The sequence below is a fragment of the Engystomops pustulosus genome, chromosome 1 (genome assembly GCF_040894005.1).
Source record: "Engystomops pustulosus chromosome 1, aEngPut4.maternal, whole genome shotgun sequence".
In the NCBI taxonomy this organism is placed as follows: domain Eukaryota; kingdom Metazoa; phylum Chordata; class Amphibia; order Anura; family Leptodactylidae; genus Engystomops; species Engystomops pustulosus.
Window position 1 is genome coordinate 83,172,586 of NC_092411.1, and position 15,741 is coordinate 83,188,326.

The 15,741-nt window shown below is 42.4% G+C and overlaps 1 protein-coding gene across 1 annotated transcript in view; it reads right to left on the minus strand.

Annotated features, from left to right (window-relative positions):
- Positions 1–11,557, minus strand: part of CABP1 (calcium binding protein 1) — a 28,300-nt gene extending 16,743 nt beyond the window's left edge. Inside the window, exon 1 of the mRNA XM_072146095.1 lies at positions 10,706–11,557. Within this exon, the coding sequence (XP_072002196.1) occupies positions 10,706–11,458 (753 nt within the window). The 5' untranslated portion in view covers positions 11,459–11,557. The remainder of the gene's footprint in view (positions 1–10,705) is intronic.
- Positions 11,558–15,741: the final 4,184 nt, after the last annotated feature.

The following is a 15,741-nucleotide window of genomic DNA, read 5'->3' on the forward strand; positions in this document are numbered from 1 at the left end:
TTAATTAATAATATGCATTATTACAGCGGTTTGCAGCAAGGGGTTGAGGACCACTTGTAACATCCAAAACACAGCTCTACTATATAATACAATAGGCGCATCTAAGGGTTCAAAATAGAGTGATGGAGGATGAGTCACAGTAACTTTAATTACACTTCATGTGAGCTTTACTTAATAATTTAAGTATGATACAGTTGATGACACTTGCTACTATCTTTATAGTGACCGGTACAGAGCAGAAGACTAGCCAATATCAATGAATAAATACATATATGCTGCTAGGAATAATTTACACATCAGCATAAAAGACAAAGAGAACTGAACATGGCTGTGCTATTCCACATTACAACAGCAGAGGGCATGCCCAGGACATGTCACAGGCTTTATATTTGTCTTAGGGGTGACACTACAAAGCTCTACTGAGCAGACAGATGAAAATACACAGAGACTGAATGTGCACTAGAAAAAAATGAGGGCGCTGAGGATTTCTCTGGAGATAATACATCAAAGTACATTTCATGTATCACTTAGACAGTTCCTGCAGACTCAAACTGAAGTCACCTGTAATCTCGGCACAGGGCACAGAATGAATTAAAGGCAACATGAGAGACTCTTTTCAGAAACATTGTTACAGAATAAATAATCCGAATCTGAGGAACACACAACCATCTTAAATTCCAAGAGCATGATAGAACTGTTCTGTTCTATGTCATCTTGGCTTATTGACTTTCTAAGTGTTACTATTGGAAAGCTTTGAACATATTTGAAATCCTATTTTATTTATGATGCAAAATTTTGACATTGACTTCTGGGGGTAGAGGAATCCAATATATAAAGTGCTGTACTGTGGCCAGAATACAAGCCTGACAGCTGGAAATAGCAGGTTCATTACAGATGCGTTCTGTGCAACACGAGGACATAAAGTCATAGAGGAAAAGGTATAAATCTTTTAGACATCAACAGCCAAAACAACATGATTTTAATGTGTATACAAAATGACTTGGAGGCAGGGGTGTAAATTGAGGGGGGCAGAGGGTGCAGTATCAACCGGTCCCAAGAGGCTTAGGCTGGTGCCACATGTAACGCTTTGCGTTTTCAAACGCAAACGAAGACAAAGCTGCACCCACAGGGCCAGGCCGCGGCCCGATCGCAGGCATCTGATCGGGCCGCGGCCCGCCCCGGTGGACGCAGCTTTGTCTGCGTTTGCGTTTGCAAATGCAGACAAAGCGTTACGTATGGCACCAGCCTTAGGGGCCCCATATGGCGTACCTTTCCTGTAAGAGAAGACTAGTACTATAAACATTAAAATTAGGGGCCTGGCACACATTGTGCACTGAGGCCCGGCTTCTTCAAGTTACACTACTGCTTGCAGGGCACCTTAAAGAGGACATTTCACCACATCTCACAGATTCAGGGGCACTTTGAATTTTCCTTCTGGCCCCCGCGGTTGCGGAGATATCATTCATAGTTCCTAACCATTGTAATCTGTGTTTGGTCAGAGAGGAGGAGCTGGGGCTGGAGGTGTGTGTTGTGCTAATCTTCTCTCATACTGTTCAATCAGTGGCAGGCAATGTCAGAGAAGCTATTATGAATATTGTGCTATGATTTTTTTTCTATGTTCATCTAAAGGCTGCGTTCACACACATTTCGCTTATATAGTTTTTGACATTGCGTATAAATAATCACGTTTCACCAGTTTTGCTGGCGGTAGCGTTTGTGTCATGGTTACATTTATGGATTGTGTGCGTCACGGTTATGCAGCATTTGCATCACGTTTACACGACGTTTGCTTCACGGTTATGCTTAAGCAATGTTGGCGTCACGGTTACACTTACACTGCGATTGTGTTATGGTTACGCGGCGTTTGAGCCATGTTTACTCTTCCACTGTGTTTATGTGGCGTTTGCATTTAGACTGCGTTTGCTTCACGGTCACGCTTATGCGGCGTTCGTGGCATGTTTACGCTTCCACTGTGCCATTTACATTTACGCAGGGTTTGTGGCATGGTTACGCTTAAGTTCCGTTTGCGTCACAGTAACGCTTAAGCAGTGTTCGCGTCATGTTTACACTTCCGCTGTGTTTGCCTGTCGTATGCATTTATGATGCGTTGTGGCACACTGACGGTTACGTGCGGCATGGTTACGCTAACACTGTGTTTGTGCCACGTTTAAGCTTTGCTGCTTACACCTGTTTCTGTATGTTGTTTATGTTTACATGGCTTTTGGACCGCTTTTCTGCTTATGTGGCGTTGCGCTATTTGTGCCACATTCACGCTTATGCAGCGCTTGAGGTGTGTTTACGCATACATAGATTTTTGTAGTTTAAATGGAAAATGTATGTATGTGTAAAAGCACCTCAAAAAGCACTGCATTGGCATAAACGTGCCACAAATGGCGCGTACGCATAAACTCAATGTAAATGTGAGACAAACGCCACATAGGCTGAAACGTGCCGCAAATGCCACGTAAGCAGAATCGCAACGCAAACGCCCTGTAAGCATAAACACCATGCAAATGGCCCGGGAGTGCAAATGCTATGCAACGACTGAAAGCGTAAAAAATTTGTGACGCTTATTTACGCTTATGTGGTGTATGCATTGATGTCTCGTTTGCACTAACGTTTACATAACGTTTCCATTTCCGTTTACATTACATACGTGTTTACAATGCGTGTGACATAGCATTTTTGTAAACTTGGTGTAAACGCAATGTCAACAGAATATTCGAATGTGTGTGAACATAGCCTTTAGATGCTGAAAGACAAATTACAGCTCACTACTGACAGTATGAAAGAAGATTAGCATAACACACGCCTCCAGCCCCAGCTCCTCCTCTCTGACCAAACACAAATTGTAATGGTCAGATCTCGGGACTAATAACTCCGCAACAGTGGGGGCTATGTTTTAACCCCTTCCCGACTTGCGCCATCCTAGTACGGCGCAAGCCAGGTGCATGGTGAGGGCTCGCAAGCCCGGCCCGGTCACAGCTGCTGACGCGTGTGGCGCAGCTGGCCGGCAATGTGAGTCAGCCAGTTCGCAGCCGCTGTTTGTGCTTCTCCTACAATGTGACTGCTGGCGGGGGCGTGCTGGGGGTGTGTCGGCACGCCCCCTAATGAATAAGGCCGACTGCCAGCACACCAGATACACGATCCGACCTCTTTGTGGGGATATATATTAGAAAATCTTAGGAGTATTAGCTCCTTATGTCTAGCAGACAGAGGTAGGGTGGGCAAGGCAAGGGAGGTGGCTCACAAGTGCTTCAGAGGGTGTGTAATAGCTGAGCTCCCCAGGAGATCCCCAAGGTCAGGGCACAATTTGAACTGAAGGTCTCTGCAATACTGGTAGCTTTGCAGCCCTGGCCCTAAGCTCAGTTTGTGGGGATATATATTAACCAACGTAGCAGGGATAAGCCTTATGGGCATGAGTAGATAGATCACCTAGAGGACAGTTTGTGACACATGGAATCTAAGATGGAAGCCTCCCGACCCTAAATCAGAAGTTATAAGGTCGTGTCTAGGGGCAGATGAACTTGTGCTGGACTTATATCTTTGAAATGCTGCATTTTTGTTAATAACAATGAATTAGAGAATGTGTTATTTTGTTATCCTGAGTATATTTAAGTAACTTGTCTTCGTGGGAATACCCCTTTAAGTAGGTAACTTCCTGTATGGAATTGCTTCCCTTTTGGGGTAGTTCTGGCTAGTGCTTACTTCAAATTTATATACAGAGAACTAAGAAGGAAAGAAGAAACTTCACAATAAAAATCTATGAGAAGAACATGGCTTATGGACTGGATGAACAAATGTAGGACCTGTCATGGAAATATGACTATCCCCAGAAAAAAATACTAGCTCCTAAAAAAAACATTGAAATATAACCCAAGATAAGTTCTCAACTTTGTTCTGCAGGTTCCATTCGACTTTCTGTTATTAAAAGGGGAAAAATAGCACATCAGCCGCATCTTTTCCCACTATTAATAACAAATTCGTAACAGAAGATAGACTTCTGTATGTTGAACAGAAGCTGAAAGGAAGACCTTACATTTTAGGTTTCCATTACACTTTCCTAAAACATGGAGAGTTTAGAGGTAATCACAGAACAGGTGTGATCTAAAAAAAAAAATGAATAAAAAATAAACAAAAATAGCTAAATAATCTATTGCAGAATATGTTAGTGACTGGACTCCCATATAGTAATATACATCAATAACTGCTATATAAATATTATACAGGGTGTAACAAAAAAGGTCAGGATGGTGAAATATCTCACGAAATATACGTTGGATCAAAAAACTAAAAATATACGTATCAAATATTTTTCAAAAATCTGTCTAATTATACCAAACTCGGCAGCTTAAATATTTTAAATGGGAACCTCCATTTTTATTGCAGATTCCAATTCCCCAGGAAAAATTACATTGATATGACCTAGATCTTTTTCCATTTTGATGACTCTGTTATCACAAAAAATTGAAACGGGTTATTTCAATAAATACACACAGGGCCGGATTAAGGGTGGTGGGGCCCCTGGGCGCAAACTGGTGGAGGCCCTTCCAACAATGTTTTTGGAAGTATATAGCCAGCCAGCTCCTGTACTATATAGCCTGTCAGCTCCAGCAGTATATAGCCTGCAAGCCCCCTGTAGCATACAGCCACCAGTCCCCTGTAATATACAGCTACCAGCCCCTTTAGTATACAGCCAACCCTGTAGAATACAGCCACCAGCCCCTGTAGTATACAGCCAGACCCTGTAGTATACAGCCAGCTCCGGTAGAATACAGCCACTAGCCCCTGTAGTATACAGTTACCAGCCACTGTATTATACAGCCAGCCCCTGTAGAATACAGCCACCAGACCCTGTAGTATACAGTTACCAGCCCCTGTAGTATACAGCCAGCCCCTGTAGAATACAGCCACCAGCCCCTGTAGTATACAGACAGCCCCTGTAGTATACAGCCAGCCCCTGTAAAATACAGCCACCAGCCCCTGTAGTATACAGTTACCAGCCCCTGTATTATACAGCCAGCCCCTGTAGAATACAGCCACCAGACCCTGTAGTATACAGTTACCAGCCCCTGTAGTATACAGCCAGCCCCTGTAGAATACAGCCACCAGCCCCTGTAGTCTACAGCCAGCCCCCTGTAGAAAATAGCCACAAAAAAATAAACTTTATACTTACCTCACCTTCCCTTCCAGTGATCCCACGATGCTGCAGGGTCTTCCTCGCACTTCGGGCAGTCGCCGGCCACTGAAGACACAGCTGCAATCGGTGGGGGAGATTGCCGATGCACTGTTTCGTCGATGCACTGTTTTCACAACCTGCTGCCACCGAAACAGTGCATTGGCGTTTTCCCCTAGCGATGGCAGCTGTGTCTAACTGACAAGCTGACATCCTAGACCCCTATGTGCCATGTGGGTGGCCACGGGTCTCTGTGCAGCTGAGCTGAGTCGCTGACCGTCGGAAACTGGTGATGGCCCCTTAAAAAGTGACAGTGGTGGGGGCCCCGGTGCTCAAGCCCCGGGAGCCCCTCCTTTAATCCGACCCTGAATACACATCAAATCCAAAATCTGAAAATAAATTTATGCAATATTTTTCTAAAAGCTATCAAATGATACCAAATTCGAGCACTAAATGTAGAGCATTCGTTAAACCAGCCCCCGAAGAGAACAGAAAACTGCTACATCCACAGTCTTGTTCCTGGGTTTCACTGAATGTAGTTTCTACATAAAAAATTTGATTCCCCCACCTCATCCACTGGAGGTGAAAATACAGGGTCATCTTTAGTATCATTGGGAAGATTTTTAAGAAATAATAGTTACTTTTATTAATTTTTTTCGATCCGATGTGTATTTCTCAAGATATTCCCATTTTTTAACATTTTTTACCCATATTGATTTTCAGCAATTACAGAGCCTATCAATGTAATTGAATCAATGTAATACAAATCTGCAATAATAAAATTGGGGTTTCCATTTAAAATTTTAAAGTTGGCCACTGCCCCACCACTAGGGGGCGAGGGTAGGTGGCAGGGTTTTATTTCATTGGACAGATTCATGAAAAATATTTGACACATATATATTTAAAGTTTTTTGATGTGATGTGTATTTACAAGACTTTCACCATCCCAACCTTTTTGTTACACCCTGTATAGAGCAATGTATTAGGCTCCGGACACATGTGGAAAGATTGCATCTCATTGTCAACTACGAACATTCAGCTGTGAACACAATGGACACATTGGGGCAGATTTACTTACCCGGTCCATTCGCGATCCAGCGGCGCGTTCCCTGCGGTGGATTCGGGTCTGGCCGGGATTCACTAAGGCAGTTCCTCCGACGTCCACCAGGTGTCGCTGCTCCGCTGAAGACCATCGGATTGCTTCGGACTTCACCGTCCTACCCTGGGTGAAGGTAAGCACGTGTCGAGCACTTTTTTTTTAAAAAATGTGGCGGTTTTTCTGAATCCGCCGGTTTTTTTTTTTATGGCCAGGCCCCCCCGATTTCCGTTGCGTGCATGCCGGCGCCGATGTGCCACAATCCGATCGCGTGAGCCAAAATCCCGGGGCAATTCAGGAAAAATCGTCACTAATCGGAAATATTTGGGCAACACGTCGGGAAAACGCGAATCGGGCCCTTAGTAAATGACCCCCATTTAGTAAGGTGCCAGTTTCCTGTTGGACTTTGCACATTTTTTATGTGCAAACTGCTCGCACAGGTATTTAAGAAGTGTCCGCTCAACATATGTGTCACACGTGACCCTTTTGTGTTATGGCTGCGCTATTCTTCACATGACACAAAATGGGCATTCCAGTGCACACTCGGACCTTGCGCCAGATTTATCATACAAAATCCGAAGTGTGTCCTACGCCCCATGTTAAAGGTGCACCCCAAAAAAGTTGGTGCACTCAGTCGGTGAAATGCAGGGGGCGCCATATTCATGAAGAAAGTGTGCCATGAATCTGGCACCTTCTGCACACTACACAGGCAAACTGTACAATTTGCACTGTTTGTAGTAAATGTGCCCCAATGCCTTACAAAGCACTTAAAATATGATGGTCTTTGTGGCCGAAATTCTCTGTCTATTCAGATCCTTCCTGGCATCCACAGCATAAACTTACACGATCATTTTAATCCCATCCATACTGCTTAAACTGTAAAATCACTAAATTACCAGTAGCTAACCCATGACTATTTCATCCTGTGTGTACAGATCCTCCAAATCTCACGGTTTTACACTGAATGTTATTGGGTTCTATAAGAGGTTTATACCATCTCCTGTAGTAAGTCAAGTTATATTATATTTTCTCTACTTCCTTTGGGTCTTATCAATCCTCTCCTTATTTGCTTTTTTATTCTGAAAACTGTGTAAGGTGCATTTAAAACAGCATCTTAATCAGTTACGAGGTGGTTTTAGATGCAGTTTCTTAAGGGGAAAGACATGAACTTAACAAGTGCATTTGATTCTGAAGGAGGAAACTGTTAATTAATTGTCATTTACCTGTTCAGTTCATGTCTTTCAACTCTCCAGTTAAAAACTGCACCTACAACCAAATCAAAACTGATAATGATATAGTTTTAACTGCAATTTGTGAATGTGCCCATATATTTCATCTTGCTACCATGACAGACATAAGCTCAGAGAGGTGTCAGTTTACATAAAAGTTTTATGCAGGAGACAAAGGGAAAGAGTGAGTGTCAGCTGCTAGGATCTGCAAGCACACTTCAGAGAAACAAACTGCTAGAAAATGAAGATTACTATTCACATGATGTCCTTAAGCAATATATAATATTCCTTATGTACATATATATATATATATATATATATATATATATATATATACACTCAGCGGCCACTTTATTAGGTACACCATGCTAGTAACCGGTTGGACCCCCTTTTGCCTTCATAACTGCCTCAATTCTTCGTGGCATAGATTCAACAAGGTGCTGGAAGCATTCCTCAGAGATTTTGGTCCATATTGACATGATGGCATCACACAGTTGCTGCAGATTTGTCGGCTGCGCATCCATGATGCGAATCTCCCGTTCCACCACATCCCAAAGATGCTCTACTGGATTGAGATCTGGTGACTGTGGAGGCCATTTGAGTACAGTGAACTCATTGTCATGTTCAAGAAACCAGTCTGAGATGATTCCAGCTTTATGACATGGCGCATTATCCTGCTGAAAGTAGCCATCAGATGTTGGGTACATTGTGGTCATAAAGGGATGGACATGGTCAGCAACAATACTCAGGTAGGCTGTGGCGTTGCAACAATGCTCAATTGGTACCAAGGGGCCCAAAGAGTGTCAAGAAAATATTCCCCACACCATGACACCACCACCACCAGCCTGAATCGTTGATACAAGGCAGGATGGATCCATGCTTTCATGTTGTTGACGCCAAATTCTGACCCTACCATCCTAATGTTGCAGCAGAAATCGAGACTCATCAGACCAGGCAACGTTTTTCCATTCTTGTACTGTCCAATTTTCGATGAGCTTGTGCAAATTGTAGCCTCAGTTTCCTGTTCTTAGCTGAAAGGAGTGGCACCCGGTGTGGTCTTCTGCTGCTGTAGCCCATCTGCCTCAAAGTTCGACCTACTGTGCATTCAGAGATGCTCTTCTGCCTACCTTGGTTGTAACGGGTGGCGATTTGAGTCACTGTTGCCTTTCTATCAGCTCGAACCAGTCTGCCCATTCTCCTCTGACCTCTGGCATCAACGAGGCATTACCGCCCACAGACTGCTGCTCACTGGATGTTTTTTCTTTTTCGGACCATTCTCTGTAAACCCTAGAGATGGTTGTGCGTGAAAATCCCAGTAGATCAGCAGTTTCTGAAATACTCAGACCAGCCCTTCTGGCACCAACAACAATGCCACGTTCAAAGGCACTCAAATCACCTTTCTTCCCCATACTGATGCTCGGTTTGAACTGCAGGAGATTGTCTTGACCATGTCTACATGCCTAAATGCACTGAGTTGCCGCCATGTGATTGGCTGATTAGAAAGTAAGTGTTAACGAGCAGTTGGACAGGTGTACCTAATAAAGTGGCCGGTGAGTGTGTATGTATATATATATATATATATATATATATATATATATATATATATATATAACATGGAGTTAACTGTGAACCTGAAACAACACGTCAATTTCCAATTATGGAAATTAGGAAGAGACCAATGATGTGCAGACATGGACACCGCAGTCCAATGGCTACATAGTGAGCAATCACTCTGATTTCATTATTTTAGGTAATACCTATATATTGTTACATATATGAGAACATTTATAGAGTTATTTATAACATGAGGTGAAAACATGAACTTGAAATTATTTTATAAACCAAACAATTTTTAGTGATATCACCACCCTATCCTGTATTTATGCATCGCTAGACTGGAGTGATATTCAGGAGTTTAGAAAAGCCGAGTGATTCCTGTAAGAGTTGTAATTGCAGTAATATTCTCCCATTGTCTGAGTGGGGTTCTGCTTTTTGACCCACACACCAAAAATATACTGAAATGTTAACCAGCTTTCTATGAAATTTACCCTGAGTATGTGAGTCACACATAGGAAAAATTGATTTTGAGTCCCCATTAGGAACAAGGACTGAAGGGACTGGTAGAAAATATCTGTACATTATGAAAGAATATGGCAGAAACAAATAAGTAACATAAATAAATATTGATTATCACATTGCTTCAGAGTAAAATATGTAATGGCTCATGTTGAATGCAACCCAAGATTTTATGTATGCTCATTCCCATTTACCTATATAGAAAATGTTCTTAAGAGAATATAATACACTTACATATCAAATGCAGCCCAGTTGTTTAGAGTCTTAGATATGTTGTGATCTTATATTCTTTTTGAGCTTGCTATTATTATATCTATAGCAAAAGAACATAAGTAGTTTTGGGCAAGGTCATGCCCTTATTGGATAATATTTAGAATAGGACAAATTGAACAGTTTGCATATGTGAAATGACTAAAATCTACAACATGAAGTGGTATGAAAAATGATTGGGAGCTGTAATGTGCATATAATTATTCCAGTGCCTTTCACTGATGGTAAGATGAAATATTATGACATTTGCAATGAAGCCTTCTGAAGTTAATGAGGTTGGGAACCAATAAAGTAGAAGATCTAATATGTTATAGCAGCCTGATCGTTCATATTTCACTGTTAAAAACAAATTACAGTGTATATTGACCTAATATATTATTTATGATGTGAATTTGTAAATACAAAATCAATGACACCAGTGTTAGCAGAATTAATATACTTCTGAGTTATTAGTAGATGAACCAGGCTAATTACAATGATAGATGGGTGCAGGGATATCACATCTAGAATCTACTGCTAGGAACAACAAGTAACAATTATAAAGGAGAATGTCACCAGTAAGAGTAAGGTCATTACATCCATTCACATTGTCTGCATAGGCTTTTAGACATAGACTGATATTCATGATGCAAGGATCAATAATGCAGCTTTGTGGTCACATACCATACATTGTAGTACATCATTGAATACACTGTCAGCATATCACAGATGAGATATACACCTAAAATAAATGACTCCTTAATAAAGAACTTCTTAGTAAGAGAGGTCACATTGTCCTTAATGGGGTTCAAAGGAAATGAGGGTAAGAGGAAATCATGACCAGGATTTAGGAATGGTAAATAAATAGAGGACTCTCACCTGACCAAACACAGAGCTAAGGATGGGGTGCAACTCCACAAACAGAGGCTCCGTGTCAGGCTCAGGGTCACTGTCACTGCTCTTAGCTGGAGGAAGCTCATTGACTTTGGAGGGTTGAGTGGAGGTGCCTTCAGATCCTCTTCTAGAGTCCTTCTTCTTTGCCCTCTGATCTTGGCTGCCTTCTTCCCTTGGAATAGGAGAGACCTGCTTGGGACTAGGGGTATGCTCCCTGGGACTGGACTGATGATGTCTAGGGACCTGGGGATGGTGCCTGGGACTAGGGGATTGCTGCTTAGGGCTTGGAGATTGCCTGTGGTTACTTGGAGACATGTGCTGGTGGACATGGGTCTGACTGATGTGAGGTTGGTGAGTGGGGGTGTGTTGATGATAATTGGGGTGGTGCTGGATGTGGCTGCGGTGGTCAGGAGGTGGGCTGCTGGACTGGTACTTGCTGGATGGGTACTGGGGATAAATCGGAGGGTAGCGATGGTGGCTGGCATGGTACTGCTGGTAATGTGGGCTCCCGGGCTGCCTGTTTCTCCTGCCTCCCTCTTGTTGAGGCAGTCTTCTCATTATCGGGGGGCTCTCGGTTGTCCGCGGGGACTGTCGCCTCCTTCCCCCGGCCAGTGCAATATCCCGTGGGTGACACAGAGGCCTCCTGAAGCTGGGATCAGGCTCATGGGGCAGCTGGTACCTGGCATGGGGTCGCCTGGCTTCCCCTGCACTGAGCAGGGAGCTGCTGGACTCGTTCATGTCTCTGCCATAGGCTCTGCAGTGCACAGGGAGCCGGGCTGGAGACTGTGTTCAGCACCGCTGTGCAGTGACAGCTCCTGCACACAGCTTCAATGGAGGGAGGAGGGAGGAGGGAGCCGAGGACGGGAGGGAGGGAGGAGCGCAGCAGAGTGGAAAGGTGGGAGACACAGGGGACAGGAGGACACCCTGCACATCGCATGGCATGCAGTTATTGTTCTCTGGAAGCAGCCATTTCAGCCTGTGGAGAGACTTCAGAGAGTGGTTCAGGAGCATGTTAACCTTATGAAAAGATTACTCTTGTGAATAAGAAGTGAATGATGGCAGTAGCTCTTTTCTTAAACTCTTTGATGCATTCTCACCCATATAAGATTCTTACCAAGTGAAATGCACCTTGATGTCACCATATAATATTCATATATAAAGAAGAACATTGATAAGAGTCTTTGTTGTATGTGTCCCTGTATTGTCCATATGAATGGACATTTTATACATTTGGTTCATTCTAACAGGTCTCAATCCCTTGTTAGCAGAGCTGGATTGGTGTGTAAAAGCTGAAATGGACCATTTTGCTTGTTTGGAGTCTTCATAATCCACTAAAAACAAAAAATGTCATGACATAAAAAGTCTTTATTTAGCTGATTTGTTCCAGATATAAGGTTACTTGTAAACACGCATTTTATGTAGCAATTCTCTACAGAATTCTCTGTGTCAAACACAGAAGTTAATCAATTTTCCTTCGATAGTTTTTCATCTTCTGTTGGCCTGTTCCATTGTTTCCCTTAAAAAACTGCATCCATCAAAAACTGTGTGATTCTTATATTACATTATTTGTCTTCAGAAAATGCATCTGTTTTTGTCTGTGTTGGGTCAATATTGTACAGTACTTCATATCTGCAAAAAATGGAGGGTTGAACAAAACTGGCTAGCCAAAAAACAGGTTCCACAGCAAAAAAATGGAAAGCAAATGGATGACATTTGTGTGATGTCTGTGATGTTTTTCTGTGGACCCATTGACTTCTCTGGTAGCCTGTGGTCCACATTAGTGAAAAAGTATTGCATGTCACAATTTATACTCACTGAAAGTCTGAAAAAGTCCATAGAGAACAGTGGGTCATTGTTGGTGAACATCCCTGATAGTATAAGGACATTAAAACACTTGTCTGAATAAGCCCTGAAAATGCATGCGTGATTCCTATAAGTCACATTACTATAAAGGCATCGCACTCCAATCACTCATATACAATACTCTGCAACATTACCACCACCTACATGCAGAACAATTGTTCTTCTTTTCTATACATTACGGAGATATAATATATACATATATTTAAAAAATTAACAATCCATTCTGACTCTGCTCCCTCTGTTCTTGTTAGTTTCTACTCTTAGGCTACATTCACACAAATGTTTTAACAGAGCCTCCTGATGTAAAGCGCGGAACCCGAACGGTGTGGGGACTCATCATACACTGGCGCACTTGCATTGGTGTATGATAAATGTCCTCCAATGTGCGTCACAAAGACAACTCCAATAAGAGAGAAGAATGCATGTATTAAAATATTATGCAAGTTTTTATTAGTAGCAAATTGCTGCCAGCTCACATTGCATTGAGACCCTTGCATCCAAAGCCAGCTTGTGATTATGATGATATACTGCCACAATATATTTCTTGAGAGATCTGAATGGAGTGACAGCAGAAAAGCAGAGAAATTATGTAAGAACCAGGCTTTTATGAGAGAAGGCTTTTACGCTTACATAAAATAGAAAATAACAACAATGAGAAGCAGAAAGAACTGAAATAACATGACATATACATAAACAGAATGTTGAAGCATTCAGTAATGTAAAGAATGCAATATCTTTTTACAATGGAATGTGAATGCTCATTGTAATTTTTTGTGACAGTAAGAAATACAGTCATGTTATACATAGAAGTAACAGAAAGAAACTGGAAGGAAGGAGGAAAGCTAGAAGAAATATAGAAGTCTACAGGGGTTGTCACCTTTAATAATAATGCATCACTGCTTTAATTTTTACATATAAAATAATTTATAACCGATCAAAGAAAATACTAAGCAAATGTAAATAATGTGTGGGGGTGGGGGGTTATAATGTGAACCTCACCCCCTGCACCCACTGTATATAACAAGAGGCACCTCCCCTCTGATGTAACTGTTCTATTCCAGGCAGACTACAAGGCTACATTCACACAACTGTAATGGGTGCTGTGTTCTAGCCACACGGTTTATAGCTGGGTTTCTGGCCCCGGTGAGAACATAGTTGTTTGCATGTAGCCTAACCTATGCCTGAATGATCACAGGCTATAGCTTGTTCACAGGCTCTGGGCAGTAACTAGGTGCTCCGCCCCTCTGTGCCTGCGGGCATAGCCCCCTTCTTGTCCCTCCACACTCCACTTGGCATGAAGTTAGTTTTAGGGGGGAAATAATTGCAATTCCTGTCAGTGTATAAGTAACTGCAATTGTTTCAAGGCTAGTACCCCAGAAAACCGGTGTACAAGCCTTAATAATGCTCCTCCAGTAGATTTTAGTCTGTAGCGCTGGTATATATAGAACAAAGTGGATCCAATAGTAAACTGAAATGTTAGGTGTTCCCATGACCCATTATTTGATAAAAATGCAGTTCCTCTGTAGAGAGGAGTCCTGCACAAGTACTTGTCCCCCAAAGCAAAGAGTTGTACCAAGATATCCCCTATGCACGGGATAGAATTCTTATTAATGGGCTGGAACAACAGGATAAGCATGAATCCTACTGCTCCATTCAGTGGCATGGGAGTGTTAGAAATTGCAGAACGCAGCACTTGGCTATCTCCAGCACTCCCATTCACTGTATTTGTGCCAAAGATAACAGAGCGCCATGCAGCTAAATAGTAAAGACAAGCAGCCTGTGTTCACACGTGGCGTTTACGTTGCATTTTGAAATGCAATACAACTGCTGAGAGGACTTTTGCCTAATTATATTGATGTTAACATTTGCATTAACAAAACGCAATGTTTATGCTTGCATTAACATTAATTAATACAATGTTAACATATCACTTACACAGTGTGTTAACAATGGGTTTTGTAAACAGAAATATTAAAAGCAATGAAATTAAGCAAATCTCCTACCCTCAGCTGTTGTATTTGGGTTTAAAAAACACAATGTTAACATATATGTTAACTTCATCTTCATATTTGCATTTAATATAATTTTAACATATTCTTAACACATTGGGGCACAATTACTTACAAGGTCACTGAAGTTCACTAAAAGTGCATTGTCTGTCCCCAAAGTGTGTTGTCCGACGAGGATGAAGTCCAGCGCGATTCACTAAGATTGTGCGCCTGATATCCTGCATGTGTCGCTTCCCCGCTGAGGTCCGCCGGAGTTCACCTTCTTCTTTCCGGTGTATGTGAGTGCATTGTCTTGCGACACAATATGAATTTTAAATCCCGCGCTTAGTCCAAATCAGTCGGGTTGTCCAACGGCCACGCCCCCGATTTGTGTCGCATAAAAGTCGCGCCAAAATCCAATCGCATATGCCAAAAACCCCTGTGGAATGTGGGGCATATAGTTGGGAAACCCAACGGAAATGCAGTGTGCAGACCCTTAGTAAATGCCTTATTGTGTGCGCCAGAAATCATGAATGTGTCGATTCCCCGCTCAGGTCCGACAGAGTTCCCCATCTTTTTTGTGGTGCACCTTCAACATAGGGTGTGCAACACAATTTGAAAGTTAAATACGTCACTCGGTCCGAATCAGTAGGACCATCCGGCGGCACTTCCCCTAATTTGTGTTGCATGGAAGCCAGTGCAGCTGCACCACAAAAGAGCTGCGTGCCTTTACATGGGGCTCGTAACACATTTCTGTCTGACTTTGCATGTTAAATGTGGAGCACAGTCCATATGCCCACTTCAGTGTAGAAATTTGTGTTGAATGATGCCTAGTGCTGCTGTGCCACAAAAGGGTTGCATGCGACACAAATGTGGAGCAAACTTTTCTTAAATACCTGTGCAAGCAGTTTGCACTAGAAAGAACGTGCAAAGTCCGACAGAAAACTGGCGCACCTAGTAAATGTGCCCCATTGTGTGATTGAGATATCATTAAGCTGTTACTATATTGTGGTGTGGGCAATGTGGTGCTGAAAAGTACTTATACGTCAGTAATAAAAATATTCTATTCGGACAGTATAATTATGCTTATACTATTAAGGTCAATCCTTATTTTCTGATGCTCATCCTTAGATGTAATCTTGCTTCCAGGCTGAAAGAGGTTAAGAAGCA